Source organism: Ptychodera flava, chromosome 15 (genome assembly GCF_041260155.1).
Source record: "Ptychodera flava strain L36383 chromosome 15, AS_Pfla_20210202, whole genome shotgun sequence".
Classification (NCBI taxonomy): domain Eukaryota; kingdom Metazoa; phylum Hemichordata; class Enteropneusta; family Ptychoderidae; genus Ptychodera; species Ptychodera flava.
In genome coordinates, this window is record NC_091942.1 from 5,379,066 (window position 1) to 5,399,787 (window position 20,722).

Below are 20,722 nucleotides of genomic sequence, written 5' to 3' on the forward strand. Positions count from 1 at the left end.
GAGACAAAGTTTTGAAGAGCGTTTAAAAAGGATCCTGAGGGACGCTTCGTCTGTGCTAACTTCTCACAAGTGGCTTTCTTCGACTTTGAAGTTTACAATACGTCAAGTTGTCGTTGAATAGGGGTGAAAAAGATATCCGTTCCTGACAGGGATTGTTATCCTTACAGACAGAGAATTTATCGTTATCGAAACGTTGTTGAAATTAAGACAGGAAACTGTAAAATTCGCCTGTCGATTTGAATTTTGTAGATCACACTTTCAGAGACAGGTAGCAGTATTAGGACATGTGAAACATTTGTTTTACAACCAACCTCCGAAACCTCGTTAACCGCATTCATTTGTGCCGTGGCATTCGATGGAGCTTGTAACGGAGTAGTGTCCGGAATTCTTGATCGCCTCCTTCGTCTCAAGTACTGACGAGACGGAAGATCAAAGGTGACCGTCGATGAACCTCTACGACGATCTGAAGGTGACGTCACTTCTAGTCGGTCTGGTATAAGATCTAGTATATTTTGTACTTTCCGACCCGAATAAAAAGACGGGCGCCGCTCCAGCGAACCGGGTCTTTGCTGGTTGGCACTCTTCCCACCAGATGAAGACAGTCGTTCTTGGGAGGATGGACGGAGGGAACCCCTTCGGACCGGAGAGAGTGAACCTGAACTGTTGCTACGGGAGACCGGAAAATTTGGAGAAATGCATTGAGTTTCAGACCCCTCTGATTTGATAGGACTTCCCAGTCTCAGCGATTCTCTTGACCCTGGTTGAGAGCCAGTAACACTTCCCTTTCGACCCGTTGAGTCCTCTGTCTCAGGTAGCTTGATGTCCGGCACAGAGAGATTACTGGGGGTTCGACTCATCCGCAAAGAGTCAGAAAATCCGCGGCTCGGCCGCTTTTCAGGGGCCGATGCCTTTTTCGTATCGCTTCCATTATCGGTGCCCAAAGATTTAGGTCTGATGGACAGGCTATCGGTTGCCGGGTTAGGTGCACTAGTACCTGGTGTCCATTTCCTAGAGATGGGTATCGGTGAAGAAAAGTTAAACACGGGTGACTGGAGCCTTGGACTCTTGGGTTTCCTTTCGTTTCGAACACTCACTGTCGGCATGTCGAATTTAGAACAGTTGATCTCAGCGATGTGTGGCAATGACAACGAATCCTTTCCACAGGTATGGCTTCAGCAGTTGCTCGGAACAGATGACAATGACATATCTCGTTTATGTAGCTGACGGTTCGTGCCCTGGTCGTTCATAACGCACCACAGTCGAATGAAACGGTGGGTCCCCTTAGAATCAGTTTTTAGAAGGTCTGTCTGTCTGTCGAATGCATTGTGCCAGAGCTCAGCGGCGGGGACTTCTTGACAACTGTCCAATATGTTGACGCGATAAAATAGAGTGAAAACGGGGCAGTGCGATCTTGTCGCGGTTGATTATGTCGTTACAGTCAATCATCGCTATGTAGCTTTACAATTGATTAACTTTACCCGGGGACATTCCATTTTGAATGGGGTAAAACACATCTATCGGTTACTACTTTGATCAACGAGTGCACTGAAGCTATGGAGTCGCTCGTCGTTCGCCAGCAGTGATAAACAGTCTCCCTGACGACTTTAAGCGGTAGATTTTTTTAAATTAAGAAAATGCCATAAACACCAAGCGTTTGCCCACACCCTACATTTACGTTTGTAACCCTGCGTAGAAATGTACAGAGGGCGGTTTAAGAAGCCAAAGTCTTGAGTTAAGTCAATATTTTGTTGCCACTGTGTTCAGGGCTTGAATAGCCACTGAAAGGCACCACGGAAGCACTGAGTTATTAAATGGAGAGCGGTTTATAACATGGGAATGTTGGTACGACTGGTCTGAAAAGATCACTTTATTGTTTCTGGCTTGGATAGCCAGATGTGTGTGCTATGTTACTAGTCAGTGTTTACTGTTCAAATCAACCTTTTATCACCTGTTTCTGTGTCTCCATCGATGTTTCTAAGGCGTTTAATCAAGAAAAACCACCTTGAAGAAAAGTTTGATATGCTAGAACGGGTCCATTCAAATTCGGTTGATCTTATTGTCACGTTTGTTTTGGCAGCTTTTAAATTCTTCTTTCAAGACTTTAAAATATTTGTCATCGATACACTGTAAAGTACTAGTTCAACTTATACAGAAATCCCTATAATAATAACAACAATAAATTTACGAGAACTTTGTGAAACTCTGTTGAAAACCTTGCTCATTGCGGGTCTTTGCAAAATGGAAAGAAAACATGGATTTGGGGTTTAATTCCAGTTTTTGCTCCACAATGCATGTAACCGTTATTTTAAGATCCCTCTATATCATAGCACTTAGGTTGCTTCTCTGGAACCTTAGTTAGGAGTTCATGAACATTAAACTTCAAATTTATTTGAAATTTAACATTTTTGTAGTATGCCTAACAGCCCACTGTGCATCATACTTTCTGCAAACCTTCAGAATAGACTCTGTATCCAAAATTATTTTGGTGTGTTTTAGCAAGTTCCTTGAGCTCACATATCACTATAAGATACCCGTCCACAGAATCAGGAAAATGACACTGTCAAGTACTTTCCTTATTTAAGTCCTTCAATTGCCTTGTTCAAATTGATGCGAGCCAACGGAATTTCAGGAACACAGTGTGTTGATACTTGGACACAACCAAGTGTATATAGTTCTGCTATGTGTATACTGTAATTGTCTATACACACGTTCATGTAGTGTTATGTAACGTACAGGTGTTGTCAGGAAATCTTTAAACTGAGTGAGATTTAATCAACTGAGTGATGGTACGTCTGAAGCTTATCAGTGAGCGATATCATCCCCGTTAACACGGTGAAGATTGCCCTTTATCTCAAAGAGTTCATAACATATAAACATCTACCTTCTGCTAGACAATCGAATCAGCATAACTTGCCTTGAAGACAAATCTACCGATACCGAGGGCATTTTACTAAAAGTGATGTTGCCATGTGTCCGTTGAGGGCGATATAAAGATAGACAGTTGAGATCGTCAGAACTGTTTCCAAGGATTCCAATCCTTTATTACGAAAGTCAAGTTTCCTCAGCAACCCAGATGAAGCATGATCCAGTACCCCTTTATCCCCTTAACTACATTTTATCCATTCACAATTATTGGATCGACTTTGGACAAATTTGATGACACGATTTGATAAACTTAGTGGTACTCAAAAGAGTTGGACTTCGAGATAGGGGTGATTGAATTTTTCGGTCGGTCATGGGTCATTTCGGTCGGTCATGGGTCATTTTGGTCAGTCATGGGTCATTTCGTTGGATACCCCGACCCATGATTATTCTGACACAAGGCACTTTTTAGAGCCACGATGTAATGGCGCTGTTCTTTTTCATGATGTTTTGATATGCGCCTAGTTTGCTGAGTATTTTAGGGAATCTTTATTCATCATTGTGATTTTTGTCGAGTGAGTTCATGCCCTACAGTTGTTTTTTTCAAACCGTTGAACTTTGCTAAGTTTGCACTTTGCTTAATCAATCAATGGTTCAGATAAGATTTATCCAACAACATAATACCACAAAACATTGCATCCGTCATGGTTCTGTACATAGACCAATAAAAACCAGAAAACGTTTTAATATAAAAGAGGGATTGCTTAGAAGAAATGTGCAGTAGAGCACTGAATGCTGAAAAGATGAACAAAGATGAATCAATTAAAAGCCGAATAAAAACGGCCCGACAAAGTTGCATGATCTGCAACAAAATGTGACTGGATAGAAATAAAAAAATACGTTAGCAATATTTGGAAAAGGAAGCACTATCAAAACGCTTACTGAAGGGCCTTTAGACTCGTCTTCGTGTACGCTTACAAGGTGGTAATGCATTCCATATTGGTGCATCTTCCCTTACCAAGGTCCCTTGTTCGGGCAAGATGCTCCACGAAAACAAGTGGGAAGTTATGGACCCGTGCGAGCGGACGATGATAGTAGTGTTGTGGTGACAATCAATGCATAATTGAAACCTGCATTGTAAAACGAGAGCTTGCAATTTATGCTCGATAACTTAGTGTAGGGTATGTGGTGATAACCCCCTAGCTGGGTGCAAGTTCATTCGATCATCGGCCTGTGTGGTATCGTACTGGGCAACCTGCGGACGTCCTTCAGCATCTTGTTATCGGCACCGTTACTTCGGCTGATACTTGTAGGTACAACTTTTTCGGCTGATGTGATCACCTTAAAGTGTTTTGCCATACCGACAGATAAATGACTAGTTGAACCTGTTTTTAATATTTTAATAAAATTTAACGTATATAGAGTGAAAAATATAACATGGCAAGGCTGGTGAATACAAGAATTTACGTTAAGGTAGTATGCGCCTCGAAAGTGAAAGGCTTAAACTTTGGTCAAATTTTCAGTAAGAAATCTTTCAATCATTCTATTTCAAAATCAAGAATAAAAATGGGGGGTCACCGTGCAAATTTTTGTACTACAGAAACAAATAACCCAAGATTTACCGATATTTAATATTCAAAATGGCCACCATCCCTGTATTAACTCTATGGAGAAAAATAAAATTTTCGAATTTCGAAAAACTGAGCCGGTGAATTTTTTTCACCTGGAGCTTTAAAATGAACCCCACAAGTGGTCTGTCAGAAAAGAATTAAATTTGAGAGTCCGCCTATCTGTCCCCGAGGCGCGTTCTAGCTTAAATCCTATGACAGTTCAACGATGAATATATGGCGGACCTTTCAGTACATCTTATTCACAACAACATGTTTCTACGTTTCTGAAAACGTCACTTTAACATCTTCAAAAAACGGAATTTCGAGCCCCGGAAGCTATAAATGCAATCTGTTTTATAGCGAGGAACTACTAATCCGAGATAAAGTGATCGACCATTTAAACATAACACATTGTATCTCTTTGAAGCCCTGTTAACTGTATCTTATAAGTTGCATTTTATTCAGCAAAAATACCACAGCAATCCTCGAAGAGATTTTTTAGATTCCCATTATTAAGCCATATTGTCTTTGAAAATATGACTATTTCGATCCTTGGCGATTAATTTTAGGCTCTTTGCGGTAAACATACTTGAGTCGCTACTCGAAAATTATTTAGTTGTAAAATATAATTTATGCGTTTATCATCAATGTCTGAGAAAAATCTGTGGTCAAACTTCGATACATAAGTTGCATTAATTTCAAACAATGTCACCACATAATGCCAACAGACACATTAAATTTCCAGCGGTTGTAGAAAATCGTCTTGACATGACGTCATTTTCAGCCAATGGCTGTATGTTTGACAGGTGTTCGGCAATGCATGTGTGTTTAATAATGTGAGTTGGCAGTTTTGTCGTCAGTCTAGCAGTGCCACTCACTCTGTGCAACTCCGTTTTTCTGTGAGAGTTATTTGTTCCTTTCATCGTTTCAGTTTTTGCGTTATCATGGCTTAGCAACCTGTTGGCCGTTCTTTTGAGTTACAAAGCTTCCAAGCTTTGGTGCAGGATCAGGTTTTCAAGGCAGTCGATAGGAAGAAGTCAAAACATTTAGGGTGACCCAGAAAAACTGATGGCAGCCAGATTTGACGGTCTAAGAAAAAGACGTTTATAATGTTGTTCTCTTCCTGATTTCATGAATGTTGGCGATTCAAATGGTTGTTCTGTCGATTAAGATCATTCTACAGTTTCGTCTTTGGACTTGTCATTCTGTCTGTCCTTCGAACAATTCACCGGTACTATAGGAAAAAATTGCGAGACTGGAGAGAGAAAGTAACGCTTTCTCGCAATTGGTGAGAATCTCTTGTTATTCTCAATGCTGTCGGTGAGAATTTTTTAATGCTCGTGGTGAGCTGTGAGAAATGCACTCCTTGGAGAGAATAAAGAATGATAACAGATTCTCACTGGTGAGACTGGAAATTCTCACCAAGCACGGTGAGAATGGTGATAAGTCGTTTGGGGCGGCCTGAATTTTCTTCGTTCCAGCCGCTAGGCGGTGGGACCGCAGCTGCTAACGCCGGTATCGGAGATATCGTTGTTGGAAGCGTCACGTCAGATGGAGATCAGATTCGGCTAAAGACTACTATGTAGTTGAAGCTTTAGAAGGCCGTTAAACAGTTCCCAGAGTTTAGATTTAATGTTTTATACTTTGTAATCTTGCCCTAGTTCTTTAATCATCGTCTAGTGTACGGGCACCACAATCCTATACATTGCGTCGTATGTGTATTATTAAAAGTCTAGATAAGACATTACATTTCCCGCGGTTTGTAGAAATGCGGGAAATTATGTCTTGGCATGACGTCATTTTCAGCCAATGACTGCATGTTTGACCAGGTGTTCGGTATTGCATGTGTGTTTATATTAATGTGAGTTGGCAGTTTTGTCGTTAGTCTAGCAGTGCCACTCACTCTGCGCAACTCCATTTTTCTCTGAGTTTTTTGTCAATTTCACTTTTGCATTTGCTGTGTATTCAATTTAATTTCTGTCATTTTTTCATTTGTTTTGTTAATTAGAAATCCCGATCAATTGGGACATGTAGCGTGCAATCGGGTTCAGGTTTCCAGAGGTTTTTTCCTATTTTTCAGTGAAGGTATTTTATCTCCGGTTTTTTTCTGAGTGGCTGTGTGCATTATGATTATTGAACGCTCTTTTTTTCGAGTTTTTTTCGCCCTTTTCAGTGAGTGTTTATCGCATACAAGTTGAGTTCTGTCTCTATATTTGTTATCAACAGTTTTTGGCTGTTGCAGTCTCCTCGACTCCTAATAAACTTTTGGTACTGAATAGCTAGCGTACGGCACCGCAATCATATATATTGCGTCATGTGCGTAGTATTTTAAGTCTAGATAAGACAGCTAGTGGAGCTTTAATCGTACTGAAGCGTGAACCCATGATGCGCTGAGGTATACTGCGACGGGAGCACCGCAGTGACTGAGAACCTGACCAAGCTTGGCCGACAGCTTCGAAGTGACAGGAACGGTATCGAAGTAATAGGAGCCTATGGTCTATAGGTGGCGCCCTTCTGCAAATCCGACTTCTACTTCATAAGTTTCAACCGCAATCTCTTCGTTTAACACTCATAACATTTGGGTTCACAGGAAGTGTTTTGATAAATAAAATACAATCTAGTAGTATTTCTCAAAGCCTTTGGCTGATGTTGCTATGTTTTCTCTGCGTTTATGCCGGTCTTAAACATGAATCATGACTGCGTCGAAAGCTTCTGTGATCACCATTGATGTGAATGGCAACCTATTTCATTGCTACCGAGTCAGCGGTCTGAGAAATTTGGCTGTTGTTTAATTACCTCAAGATACTCAGCGATAATAATCCACCGTGTTTTCATGTCTAAACAAATCTGACACTTACAAAGTATCAGTCTCGTTTTCATATATGAGGTAAACTAGTTTCATCAAAATCAACATAACGTTTAATCATAGACAGTAAAGGCCCCTCTACTGTCTATGGTTTAATGCTGGTGTAATACCAACTAGCTTACTGAAGGCGTTACGCGTCATAAGGGAGCGTTATATCAAAGTGTTGCATTGTAAAACATTTTGTTTAAAATATGTGAATTATTAAGATATTTTGATAAGCATCCTATGAACGGCTTGCAATTTTTTGTAAGAATCTGTTTGCTTCTCGACCTAGTCGCTCAGCAGAGCGATAGATCATGATGATCGGTATCGCCAAAACCGTCCTGAGAAATGCTAAGCTTACCAATATATAAACTTATTTTTCTCAACATACACTTATAGGTGTACAAAAATGTCAGTGTTAGTCAATCAGTCATGTGTATGTATGTATGTATGTATGTATGTATGTATGTATGTATGTATGTATGTATGTATGTATGTATGTATGTATGTATGTATGTATGTATGTATGTATGTATGTATGTATGTATGTATGTATGTATGTAATGTATGTATGTATGTATGTATGTATGTATGTATGTGTGTAAGTATGTATGATATAGGTATAAGTGTAGTCGTTTGTTTAGACAAGGAATCGGTTTTAATGGCGATTGCAATGATATCAAATATTGATAGTTTTACTCTAGATAATCACTTTCAAATCTCCAGTGTACGATATGAGTAGGTCAACCGAGCATCTTTCTTTTTATCACGATTTAACACTTGTCTCCAGCTAGTCTGGGATTTAAAAAGCATGACAAAAGAGCCATACCTATCGGCAAGATTGTGTACCAAGGTAAACAACAGTTTGTTTTGCAGCAATTTTTATTGATTTCAACAATCAACACTCTGTCTGTCTGTTGTATCTCCTTGTTTCCAAAACTTCTGGCTACATTACATTGAAAAGTGGTGACTTTTTAAGTAAACCCATCCCCAAGCTATGTATGTTAGCGATGACTTCTTCCTACAATCAACCCGAAGCTATTGATCTTTCCTCACTGTTCCTGCACTGCAGTCCTTTGTTTTCAGTTGAATGCTCAGTTTGTTTTTACTTAGCATAAGACATCTATTCGGTCATTTTGTCGATCGGTACATTTTAACACAAATTTGAAAACTTTCTCTTTTTCGTCATGGGCCTGTGAAAATTGAGAACCCTGCGGTAGAGAGTTTCGATGGTTGAATGATAGAAAGAACTAAAAGCGCAACAAAGTCTCCAGCCCGTGTGTCAACGAAAATCATGTTCCAACTTTGCATCAAGTGAATGATTCCGACACGGCAATAATCATTATGCTAGTTGAAATTACAAAATAATTTCATTTTCTCGCCCATGTCAAAGTAGCGGCTCTTATCTAAGCTGCTGCAGGATGTTTTATGTAAATTAGTACAGTAGCTCAGAGATAGTCTGGTCATGCTTTCGGCATGTCGTTTTAAAGTGTGATCGTTCTTCAGATGGAAAGGAATCGTTCTGGTTTGGTCAGGCCATCGTGAAAATAACATTGAATACATGTGAGGATGGCACTCTGTCCCTTTCTTAAACTGTCTTCTTTCTCTACGTCATCGCCTCCGCTAGCTCGCACACGCGATGTCTCTCCACACATTCGCATTGCTGGGTTTTGTTCATAAACATTGGAGGGAGCTTAAGAAATTAAGGGGATTGAAAAATTATTGACCATGGTGGGGGGAGCTGATCTGAAGGAAGTAGAATTAATGAAAGGCAGGGTATAAATCTGTTCAGCAATACGCCTAGCAGTGCACTGAATAGCCTTGAACTTTCAACTTTGGTCAGAATTTTGCCGGATATAAAATGCAGGCCTATGTACCTGTTTAAGTGCCGCACTTCACTTATTACGGTCGTTGGATCATTAGAGATATATCTTAACGAACACTATTTGGACGAATCATTTACGCCGGCTGTATGACCCTTTGTGTTCCTGGTGACGTTTTCAGGTTGTCATGCATTTAACATTAACAGTAGCAGTTCTGGTGTGTGTTCAACACAAATTACAAACGGTTCGGTTATAACAGTGTGCATAATGTCACAATGCTAATATGTTTACTGGGAGCAATCTATTACGTTCGCATCTTTAAAATGGATTGTTTCAGCCTTCGTAGCTATTCAGGATCAATTACGGGACGGAAATCTCGATGAGAACGTCTTTATTCCTCACCGCTACAGTATTCAATGAACGCCCTTCCAATTTTGATAAAAGTGCCTGCTAGACCCTCCAACTGCCCCTTGAACCCAACAACAAGATTGCTTTATTATAGTGTGTGATTATCACAAGCTGTAATGATATTAATTCGGATTAACACAAGGCTTCCAGTTCAAAAAAATAGCTTCTCGACTCGGAGGGGATCTTCACAACCACCTGTTTTGAATATACTGCGTAGGGCTACATGTTGCTGATAATTGCCACTATATCTAAAATGTGCAGTGACGTTATCATTTCTGTACAGTTGCAGAAGATTTTGAGTTTTGTTTGTTTTCTTTACAGATTTTAGGCTTTCAAGCAGAAATAAACCTTACTTCTGAAAGGCCTTATTCTACGCCTTTCAATATTCACATCCAATTGCTTTTTTATTCATAATTCACTTTCACCGATTTAGAGGGCTAAAATTACTGCATTGAGAAACTATTCTGCCAGCAGTATAATCGGGAATTAATAGAATCTGGTCTCTCCTATGTTACGCAAATGATGTTATGTTGTTGAAATATCCAAGCTTTTAAGATATACTTGTATTTAGATATGAACATCTTTATTTCATCAACAACACATATATAGGCCTTAATAATCTAGCATTAGTTTTTAGGTTTTGCGGCATAACAGTATGTGTAAACAACGTATATAATAGATGGGATTTCATAACATTGCCCGATGTAACTTTAAGGTAGTATGCACCTCGAAAGTGACTAGACCAGACTTGCTCAGACTTTTTTTTCAAGGAATGATTCAACCATTCTCTTTCAAAATCAAGAATAAAAATCGGGGTCATCGTGCAAAATTGTGAAGCTAGAGAAACAAATTACCCGAGATTTACCAATATTTGAAATTCAAAATGGCCGCCATCCCTGTGTTAACTCTATAGAAAAAATAAAATTGTCGATTTTCGAAAAAATGAGACGGTGAAAAGTTTTCTTACACCAAGAGCTTTAAAATGACTCCCAACAAGTAGTAGATCAAAAGAGAATTGTAAAAGTTTGAGAGTCCGAATGTCTGTCCCCAAGGCGCACCATACATTAATGTGCTGATCGAGAAAGAGTTTCACCAACTTTTCTTCACGTACATCTCGACTCATGTTACGCTGTCTCCAACGACTATCATTTATGTCAACTGCGGAAATTGAATCGGCTTTTGCCCCTTTGGGTTGAATGGGAGGTTCTCTGGTATTCACAAAACTTCATTTGGTACCGTAACAGAATGGGAGTTTGAACATAAACAGTTCATGGGTTCGTGCACGAATCCCTCTGTCGACCCTGGACCTCTTCATAACATCTGTGATGAAACAGTTATGGAAATAATTCCCAACACATGTGAGCCGTCTTCACATGTGAAGCCGTTTGACTGCAGTTTTTAAGATCGTCGTGTTGTTGTAAACACTGTTATATTTGAGGGAGTCATTTTAATCGCATCACACGTCAATTCAAGGCGCCGGACAAAATTTATTTTGTTGTGACAGTGAGTATACTTCATGACAGCTTATATCTTCAACGGTTTTGATTAGGTTGCCCTGCAACAGTTGTCGGGATAATCAATACTTCATACAGGGCGTTGGTGAAGTTGAGAGAGAGAGAGAGAGAGAGAGAGAGAGAGAGAGAGAGAGAGACAGAGAGAGAGAGAGAGAGAGAGAGAGAGAGAGAGAGACAGAGAGAGAGAGAGAGAGAGAGAGAGAGAGAGACTCTGTTACTCGGACAGATCTGGAGACATAGATAAATAGACGGAGACAGAGACAACGGGCAGTAAGGGACATATAAACTACTGGCTCCTTAAATTTGTGGGATATGTTGAGAGTGTTCACATTTGATTGGAGGGATAGTGACCTGTGAAACACCGTGTAGCTGAGATAAAGTTCTGGTTTGCGAGAAGGAGATGGGAGGATGATGATGCATATCAAGTTGCAGCCTCTTATAAAAGACATCTCAAATTTGTTAGTTGCTCCTTTAATATGGTGTGGCATCTATAGAAGTCTAGACCTCCAATACTACAGGTCAGACAACGTGACACAGAAACACATTTAACTACTTCGGTCACACTATCAGTGTATCTTGTAAGGTCTCTGATAGAGTTATCATCAACATCCGATATCTCTTTATCTTTGCGTTTCGCGATACAAAGATGTCACTGTGTTATCCCATACCTTTGAGCCCTGCGTTCAACTTTCGCGTTTTCTTGACCAGTGAAGGTCGGAGACCAACGCAAAGCTTCATTTCTCCTCGGTATGACTACCGTATACAGTGTGTTTCGCTATTAAGGATGAAAGATTTCCTATGAACATTATCTTAAATTTAACATCATGGTTATTTGCTCCCTCGTTCAAGAAATACTTATCTTGTGAACGAATATCTGCAGAGTATTGCACGAATGGCGAGATTTTACGTATGTCCAACGGATAGGTGACGGAAAATAAATAATCAAAGATCGCATCACTAAACTTTTCAGAGAACAAAATCGAAGTTACCATGAGTATGTAAGACGGCAGCAAAGCTCTGTGTGTTCGCCTTAAGTTGAAACAATCAAAGTAATCTTGTTCGACTCGAACGATATCACCGTAAAGCAAACATCAAAAACACAGGTACGATGTTTTTAACATACTGGTTGACTCGTCGTCGTCAACCATTGGCCCAGTGGCAACTTCAGACCTACACGCGACAGATGCGTGATTTTGTGTGACTTTGTGAAGCACAGATAAAGATTTGGCTCGCGAGAATAATTAATTCTCCTACATCACCAAAAATGACATTCTTGGCAAAAAATGCGCTGATATGAAGATGTTTGCCTTGTCAGCATGTCATGTTTTATAATTCTGTTTCTTTCTTTAAAATTTAAGGTAAACTGCGCCCCAGAGACATTCTGACTCTAAATTTTTTTTTACAGCTCTCTTCCGATTACAATTCTTTTCTGATCTGCCACTTGTGGCGGTTTATTTTAAAGCTCTTAGAATAATAAATCATGTTCACAGTCTTACTTTTTCAAATGCAAAGTTTTATATTTTCCGTCAGTGTTAATATAGGGGCGGTGGCAGTGTAATTTCAAATATCGGTAAGCAGTAAACGTTCGGTAATTTGTTTCTCTCGTACCAAGCTTTTGACTGTGATCCGTTATTTTGATTCCTGATTTGGTTTGGTAAGGTATTGGTTGGAAGTTTCATTGAGTAAAGTTTGAGCAAAAGTTTAATTCTTTCACTTACAAGGCGCATAATACGTGATCTGTGTGTGTGTGCAGTTAAACAATGCACCGGCAGTGGATGACAAAAAACAACCTTGTGCATTTAAGTGTTTTGTTTCATAATTTGGAATATGTTCTTCAGAAGATTATATCATCAGCACGAATCTGAGATCAATTGTTTTGTTGCACCTAAGTTCCCTTCAAATCCCGAGTAAGGCATAGTAGCCATAGAATTTTCCGATGAGGAACGTTTCCTTTGACTATACAGTACAGCCATATAGTGTTGTATGACACTGCTTTATAATATTGAGCACCGTCTTAACACCAAGTGGTTCAGTATGTTTGGCCCAGGATGCAAATCATAAATGAACATCTTGGAACATGCTGTCACTGGGGAGCAGTCACTAGAGTTATACTTTATTCTAAGCTGAATACTGGGAAGAGATCAAAGTAAACGGTTATATACCTGTCGGACGCCTGACCTGGACACACGGAGAGCAGCAACACGCGACAGAAAGCGATACGGGTCCCGTATGAATCTGTCCGGTTTGTAGCGGGCAGTGATCAACACGGACTCAGTTGAATGCCTTCTCATCAGCAAACGCCAGCGTGGAGGCACGGCTGTCATCTCGGCGAACCAGTCGGTTGTGACGAAGACCGATTGGAAGTGTGAACGACACGCAAAGAAGATCGCTCGAATACAGTCGGACTGTCTCACAACATGTGAAGACGGCCCACATGTATTAGAAATATATATTTTCGCAAGTCAGCCAATCACTCGGGCGATATCACATGTTTTCTGATAAAACCATATCGGCTTGCTGATTATGTCCTGATTAGACAACGCTAGTGTCTTGTAATCTTGTTGACTTGAACATTAAACTACAGATACTTTGATATAAAGATGTTCGTCGCCATGGTGATAACATCTATATAGTCTTATCTATAGCTGTAACCCTCAGAGTTTAAATAGAAATTAGTCAGTGAAAACAAATTGAAAAGATGTAAAAGACAATTTTTGGAGATATCATTATAATTTCGTCATGAACTATGAACTTATGGAACTGCAGTATCGATTGTGGCTTCAAAAGTGCAGTGCTGATAATCAACGATAAAGTAAAATTGTATGTATGTATGCATACATACATACATACATACATACATACATACATACATACATACATACATACATACATACATACAGACAGAAAGACAGACAGACAGAAAGACAGACAGACAGACAGACAGACAGACAGACAGACTAGTGAATTCTTCCTTCTAATAGTCCGCGTACGTGTAGCCACAATCCCAGGAGGAACTGCGATGTAGCCTCCGTCTCTCCACGATTTTGAAGAGGGACCGAGACATAGCTGAAGCTGACATCGGCAAAGGAACATATTCCGATGTCATTTATACACGATGACGTGGCATCGACAGCGATTGAGTTAACTCTTGCATTTTGGAATTCTGAATGCTAGGTACTGAGTCCTACAAATATCTATTCACCATTGCAGTTCTCTGTGCACCATTCAGATACGACCCGATAGGATCAATTTTCGAATGAAAACAGGAAAACTTGCGCACCTTTAACAGCCAAAGCTACTCGATATCTGTCTCTATATAAGTGCATAACCATATACAGTCGAGGCGAGGGTATCCCTCTACGGTACAACGTGCTAGTGAGTGTTGTGTGATTTCTTTATTGCCAGCATGCTATGTTTAGTTTATCTTAAATAATTTTCTTTGAGCATGGTTCAGCATTGGTTAGTGACTGATGACTTTCCTGTCTTTTTATTTTTTCGCCGATATTTGGTATATTGACAATCCCGAGGCCTTGGTCGTTGCAGGGCGAAGAAGATTGACGTGTATCATTAAACGTTATTTCCACCCAATGGCTGGTTGAAACGCCAATCACTGTCCATCAATGGCGGTAGCTTCATCACTTCTCACAAAGATTGCAGAGACAAAATGATCAAAGGAAGGGAAAGATGGCTTTGTAGAACAAGGCCGTCAGTGACGCAAACACGTTGGAGAAAGTAGAAAAGGCCCCGGCAGTGCTTGCGGAGCTTGTCTAAGCTTTTGATGTAATAACTACTTCAACGTCGGTACAAGTGCTGTCAGCTTGACGAGACGAGTAGCGGATAAAGGTTAGCAAACAGAGAGGCGACAAAAGTTGGTTTGAAATTCAAACTCACTTTTTGTTGCGTCTCTTGAATGTACCGCTGTGGGCAATAGGCGCCATTTCTAAACATATAATTCCTAAACTCTATTTGTACGTTTTAATTTGATTCAGCGAGGGACAAAAATGCTGGTAATCTTCCACACCGGGAGATTAAGTCCGGTGAACCAAGTCAATGAAACGCCTTATTACGTTGCAGACACTGAGTGATGACCCTTGACAGTGGCGAAAAGTGGTCCCCACATCAAAGGCAAAAAACCACTGGAAGATATTAAGGCTAATCCTAGCCAACAATAGGGGCCCTTAATTGTCGACCATTGCCAGTACGTCCATTTCTAACCCTTGCGAACCGTTTTGTACCGATGTTTTCATTGAGTGCAAGTCATGCTTGACTGATTCGCCGCTAATGATGCAATGGAAAACGAGTATACATGCACCAATCCAGACCGGGAGTGGATTCTTTCAAAGTGTATGTAAAACGAGGGTGTTCATTGTGTTCTAATGGTAGAGAAAATGGCCAGTCATTTACATCGGAATTCACCTACTTTATCAATGATCATGATAAGGGCCAGAGAACGCACATCACTGATTAGGGTTTAAATGTGTAACGCTATCATTTCGCTTTGTCGTTCCGAGAACTATTAAGAGCGCGGTCGCTGTGTGTTTTTGTGGTGATGATTCTTCCCGATTCAGAACTTTGTAAATGTTTCTTTCTGTCAGTTGATTACATTTAACTGTATTGAAAACGGATGTATACAGTTTCAAATTTAAATCCACCAGTCGGTACTATCTCTTCTGTCCTAGGATCGAATTGAAATGTACGATGACCCACAGGAAATCATCTTTCACCACCTAACCTCACCGGTTTAATTATCATGTGCGCATTATGATTAGACTGTACGTTAACTTAGGATTGTCGCAGAAATAATTTCTAATGAGAATCGAAAATTTATGAAAACTGCGCCAATTTAACCATAGGAATGCTCTATTGCTGGTGTATACATTTGTTTCTTTCTGCGATCGAAACTTGTTGTAACATAAGAGGTGACTGTTAACGTTATTGCACTCACTGCAAAGCATATATTGCAGGGTCACACCGAGGGTACATATGACTTCCCGTCTCGAACTATTATCTTTACTATCTGCATTGGTTGACTTCCTACTTTTATCGTATTATTTATTTCACAGCTGTCATGACCTTCAAGGCACTCGATGACCTCTCATCCGATTGCTCGAGAAATCATCCCACCTCGTTTCTGAAATAAATTACATGACAAACATTCGAGGTGCAGGAAATGGGTACTTCAGTTCAACACAAAGATAGTTGAGGGTCAAAGAGCATTTACTTTATTGTGCAACTAAGATATATCTCAAGCTGCGAAAAGTTTGTCAGCATTTAAACATTACCAACGCTGTTATCTCTTCGCTAATGAGTTTAAAGGAAGACGTTTGATTAGGTTAGTCCGTTATTCCACAAACTGTGTCCTTTCACGTGCGTTGTGAATTTATTTCAGTTTTTTCTCACACCTGGTATATGCGAAATATTGTTCCCACTATGATTGCATCTTTGAAAGCCAAGTTGGGTTCTATTCCGATTTTTTTGTTGCAAGTCCGAGCTCTCTAAGCTCTCGAAAGAAACGAGTGATCTAACCATAATGTCATCGTCATTTTTTGTCGTTATTTTCATCGAAATTTCTAAAATTTCAATAAAATACTATACGACCATGTATACAGGCTTTAGTTAATTACTTTGCACAACTAAGTAATTAATTAATCTGTCAAAATATGGAACAAAGATAGTCAAGTCGTTCAGTTGAAATATGTTTTTGGAATTAAGCAAAACAAATGACAAAAAATGCAACGTACAACTGAAAGTGACCAAGGAAAATAGATCTTCTAAAAATGAGCTTTATGGAGAAGTTGATCTTTAACCTACAAAATAACATGTTGTTCCTATTGTTCCATTTTATCATGATCAACAGAGAGAAAAGAAATTTAAGTCACGAAAAAAAGCTTTTTGTAATCGTGTGTAGCAAGTGTTCCGTCCAAGTTGATATACTGGAACAACTCATATGTACGCTACAGTCATTTATACAGTGCCTAGTACTGCATATATTTGTCCCGGCACTAACGTTCAACCACCCAATTCGAACTGTTATTTCACTTTCCAACTGTGTCGTCACACAGCGATGCTCTCAAGGACCGATCGAGCACCGGGTTTCCCCAATAGTATTGTGGACGCCAATTACCTTCTTAACAGTTACTAAGACTGCGACTTATGAAGATCATTCAATTACGGGATAAAACGGTTGTAGCATTTCATGCGAAAAACACAGGAACATCTTGTTAAAGAATGAAAGCTAGCATGACAGTTAAGTGACAACTGACAACATTCAATATAAGTCATTTTATTTCTCATCGGAAATAATCATTTCTAGTCGATGCATCTTCATTGTGTGTCAATCACTGTCCAAATCTACAATAATATATTTCATTACCGCCTCATTGTGCTTGTCCTTGTGTTAATTACCGACAACACTGCTTTGTCTCTGCTTTGTAAATGGTGTAATATGATGGTATGAGATTTACAAAATATTTATGATTTTCTTTGTTTCGCTAACGGTAAAACTTTTGCGAAGTCGTGTGTGTAATATAAAGCAATTGATTTTCTAAACTGCAGGTCCGTAAATAACTCTCATTCGGAGGTTTTAAGAAGATGAATTCAGAGATATGAAGCCCATATGCACCGTCATTCTGTGCCTGGTAGCCGATATAAACACCAACCAAACGAAGAATCTACAGCTGAAACATCCAACTTCGGCACGTTTGTGACAGTGTCAACACAATCCAGACAATTGCACAGTTAGTCGTAGCCAAACACACCTGTCGCTGTTCGGAGCTTTTTAGAAAACTAACGATGCCTTGTTTAGATCACAGACAATGTGCTGAAATTAAACGATCTTGTTTTGGAGTTTTTAAGACGCACAAGAATGAGAATTAAGTTCAGAGCCATTTCTGAGAGTTAAAAAGGAAGAGAGCCCAAGATAGCACTGTCTCCTTTCTGTGAAAGAATATGTTTGTGTATGAATTATTGTTGAATGACGTGTTTTTGGAAAAGACGGATTATAAATAACTGAAAAAGCTACGTCATCTGCGAAATTTTTCGCGTAAACTGAAGTTCTTGACGCTGGCTAAAATCTATCGAGATTGAAGAAAAAAAGCAAGAACTCACCTCTCTCATTGGTTCAATTGGCATTGACGGTTTCGGAATTCTACGAGTCCTTCTGGTAAAAGCTCTGAGCAACGTTATCTTTCGCGTGATCGATCTCAGGCTCCGCTTCTGTAACAAGGGCGTCGTAGTTGGTCGCAACGCAGGCGAGTCTGCTCCAACTCCATTCCTAGTTTTTGTTTCCGCGACATTGAAACGATTCTGTCTACCGAAGTCGGAGGAGCGTAGCGGCAAAGTAAGAGAATTCCGTTTCTTGTTCATCACATACCATGGATCGAGAGGATTTTTTTTCTTTGTCGTCATGTTATACTTCCAGTCGCCGGAGCTTCTCCGACGTGACTCGGCACCTTTCGATGTGTTAAGGTAAATGCCAGTGTTAGGCAGGCTCCTTCGCGATGTCATTCTTCTTGGAACTCCCTCCAGTGCGGGCAACGAGCCGTGCCTCGACAGATGTCTCTCGTGACTGGTGTGCTATACATTACCCCTGTAGTCACAATTCAAGTCGAGTGGGCTTCTTCAAAGCTTTCCAATCCACAATGAAATCGTTCAGCCGTCAACATTCCCTGGGACGCCCGTCATCGAGGGGTAGACTTATCTTGCCCTACCTCAGTGCGCTCTCTCAACTTTCAAGTTGTAAAGTCACACTTGTACTCGAAGAAGGTGAACAGTGAAAAATTCATAAATCATGAAAAAATACTTTCAAACAATGTTGTCTGAAAAGACCTAGACGCTGTGCTTCGTTTTCGTTAATACGGTAATAAAGGCGTCATTTGTTTTGAACGATCTGCTCAGCGAAGGACTGCCTCGGGGCTAGGGACAACGACCGAGTGTATAGGGTAGAACTTGTGTCAACATGAGTGAAAAACCAGCCTTTATTGCACAGTTTCTTCCAATTAATCCCTTTTAAACCAGCGGACAGTTACCAACTTTTGTTACCCATGTTTGTGCTCTATAAATACAATTAGTGTTAACAGGAGAACATGGCATAATCCAGAGCGTCCCTTTACGTCGCGTTGCTAGGCAACTACGCCCTCTAGTGGCTCGCTTTGTCGCAGCTATTGAAGCCGGAGACGACGTCACAGCCGTGATTCTGTATCTGTAATGCGAAAAACCGTGAAATTCTGAGAGCTACTTCGAGATAAACAAAACCTCCGCTCGAACACAAACAAACATGGTTTAAGAGCAAATATTTGGATGCCTTTCTGTAACAAATGCAATATTGGAGTATAACTGTTACTTTTTGTATGCGTTTTCGTCGGTTACGTAAGCAAGCGTCTATTCTTGGCGGCCCGTTGCTATTGTACCTGTCTGTTTGTAATTCGTACAAATAGTCCAATGCATACTGTAAGAATATTGTCTTTTCGTCTGAAAGAAGTATGACACAAGAAACATTAGGTGGCATTACTTGTACTGTGTCTTGTTAGGTTTTCTTTAAAGACGAATATTGTTATGTGACGGAAAAATCAGGCACAGACATCACAGCTAAAACAGCTGAAATGAGTGTTGACGTGCAAAGCCCCATGCAATCTAATTCACTGGTTACGTTCTTTTTACATTTACAATTGAATGATAAACTTACGAAGATCAAAGGAAGCAATTGTTAACTCATGATTGGTGTGCGTACCAGAAGTGACTCGATGTAAGCACATCCACAAACGAACAAACAAGAAGATCGTCAGTTGTTGTTGGCCTTGAGTCAAAAATACACCTAGGCTGATACATATTACGGTTTTGCAGCGGCTAGGAAGGGCGTCCCTCGCTCGATTCTCCAGAGCGTTACCTATACACCACTGTGTGGCTACAGAGCATAGGTGAGTAAAAGTTGAAGAAGCTTGTCTGATCGATATACATGTAATTTACTATGTTTTAGAAGACTTCTCTGTTGTCACATCGCGATCAGAGAATCGTGGAGACCCGTAGATCGCAGACTGATGCCGTTTTCGGCCTCCTGGGTGCTTTTGAAATACAGAGACAGCGTGGTACATCATTTATGTAGCGAAAGTTGGTTTTTTTTACGTATACATGGATTGTTAATCTCTCGTTTCAGTCTCGCGAGAACTTGAAAGATCAAAGTGTAGGCCGACAAACAGATACATGTACACCAATCCTCGGCTACGTTTCCTATATCCAGAAATTTTTAAAAGACAACATTTGATTCGATTGCATTTTATTATTGCATCATTTTGCTGGTTACTGTTTTTGTCAACTTTTTCAATTTTTTTTCACTTTTTCCCGATACTAAACGTTCTACAAATTCACCACCTCTACACCATTGTCGCCGCAAAAAGTGAAACACTTCTCTGAAGAGCTGGAATAAGACCTAGTACTCTTAACATCTGAATTAATGGTGCCTCATATTATCAAAACTTAATAATATTATAAACCGAAACAGTGAGGAATGGAAGCACTATATAGGGACAATAAAAGAGCAGTGCAGTTTAGTTCGAATCCATAATTTCATGAATGCATACATGCATACATGCATGCAAATAGTTTCCAGCTTTACGCACATATATCTTACCTTTTTTCTTAATTTTTATGCTCGATTCCAAC

At 39.9% G+C, this 20,722-nt stretch overlaps 1 protein-coding gene across 3 annotated transcripts in view; it reads right to left on the minus strand.

The window, feature by feature from the left end:
• Positions 1 to 18,709, minus strand: part of LOC139150978 (cyclic nucleotide-binding domain-containing protein 2-like) — a 34,920-nt gene extending 16,211 nt beyond the window's left edge. The window contains exon 1 of one of the 3 annotated variants that reach the window (XM_070723469.1): positions 312 to 1,628. In XM_070723469.1, coding sequence (XP_070579570.1) covers positions 312 to 1,103 — 792 coding nt within the window. In that variant the 5' untranslated portion in view covers positions 1,104 to 1,628. Of the gene's footprint in view, positions 1 to 311; positions 1,629 to 13,227; positions 13,469 to 18,172 lie in introns of those variants that run through there. The other 2 variants (XM_070723470.1, XM_070723471.1) reach the window with 2 other exon arrangements.
• Positions 18,710 to 20,722: the final 2,013 nt, after the last annotated feature.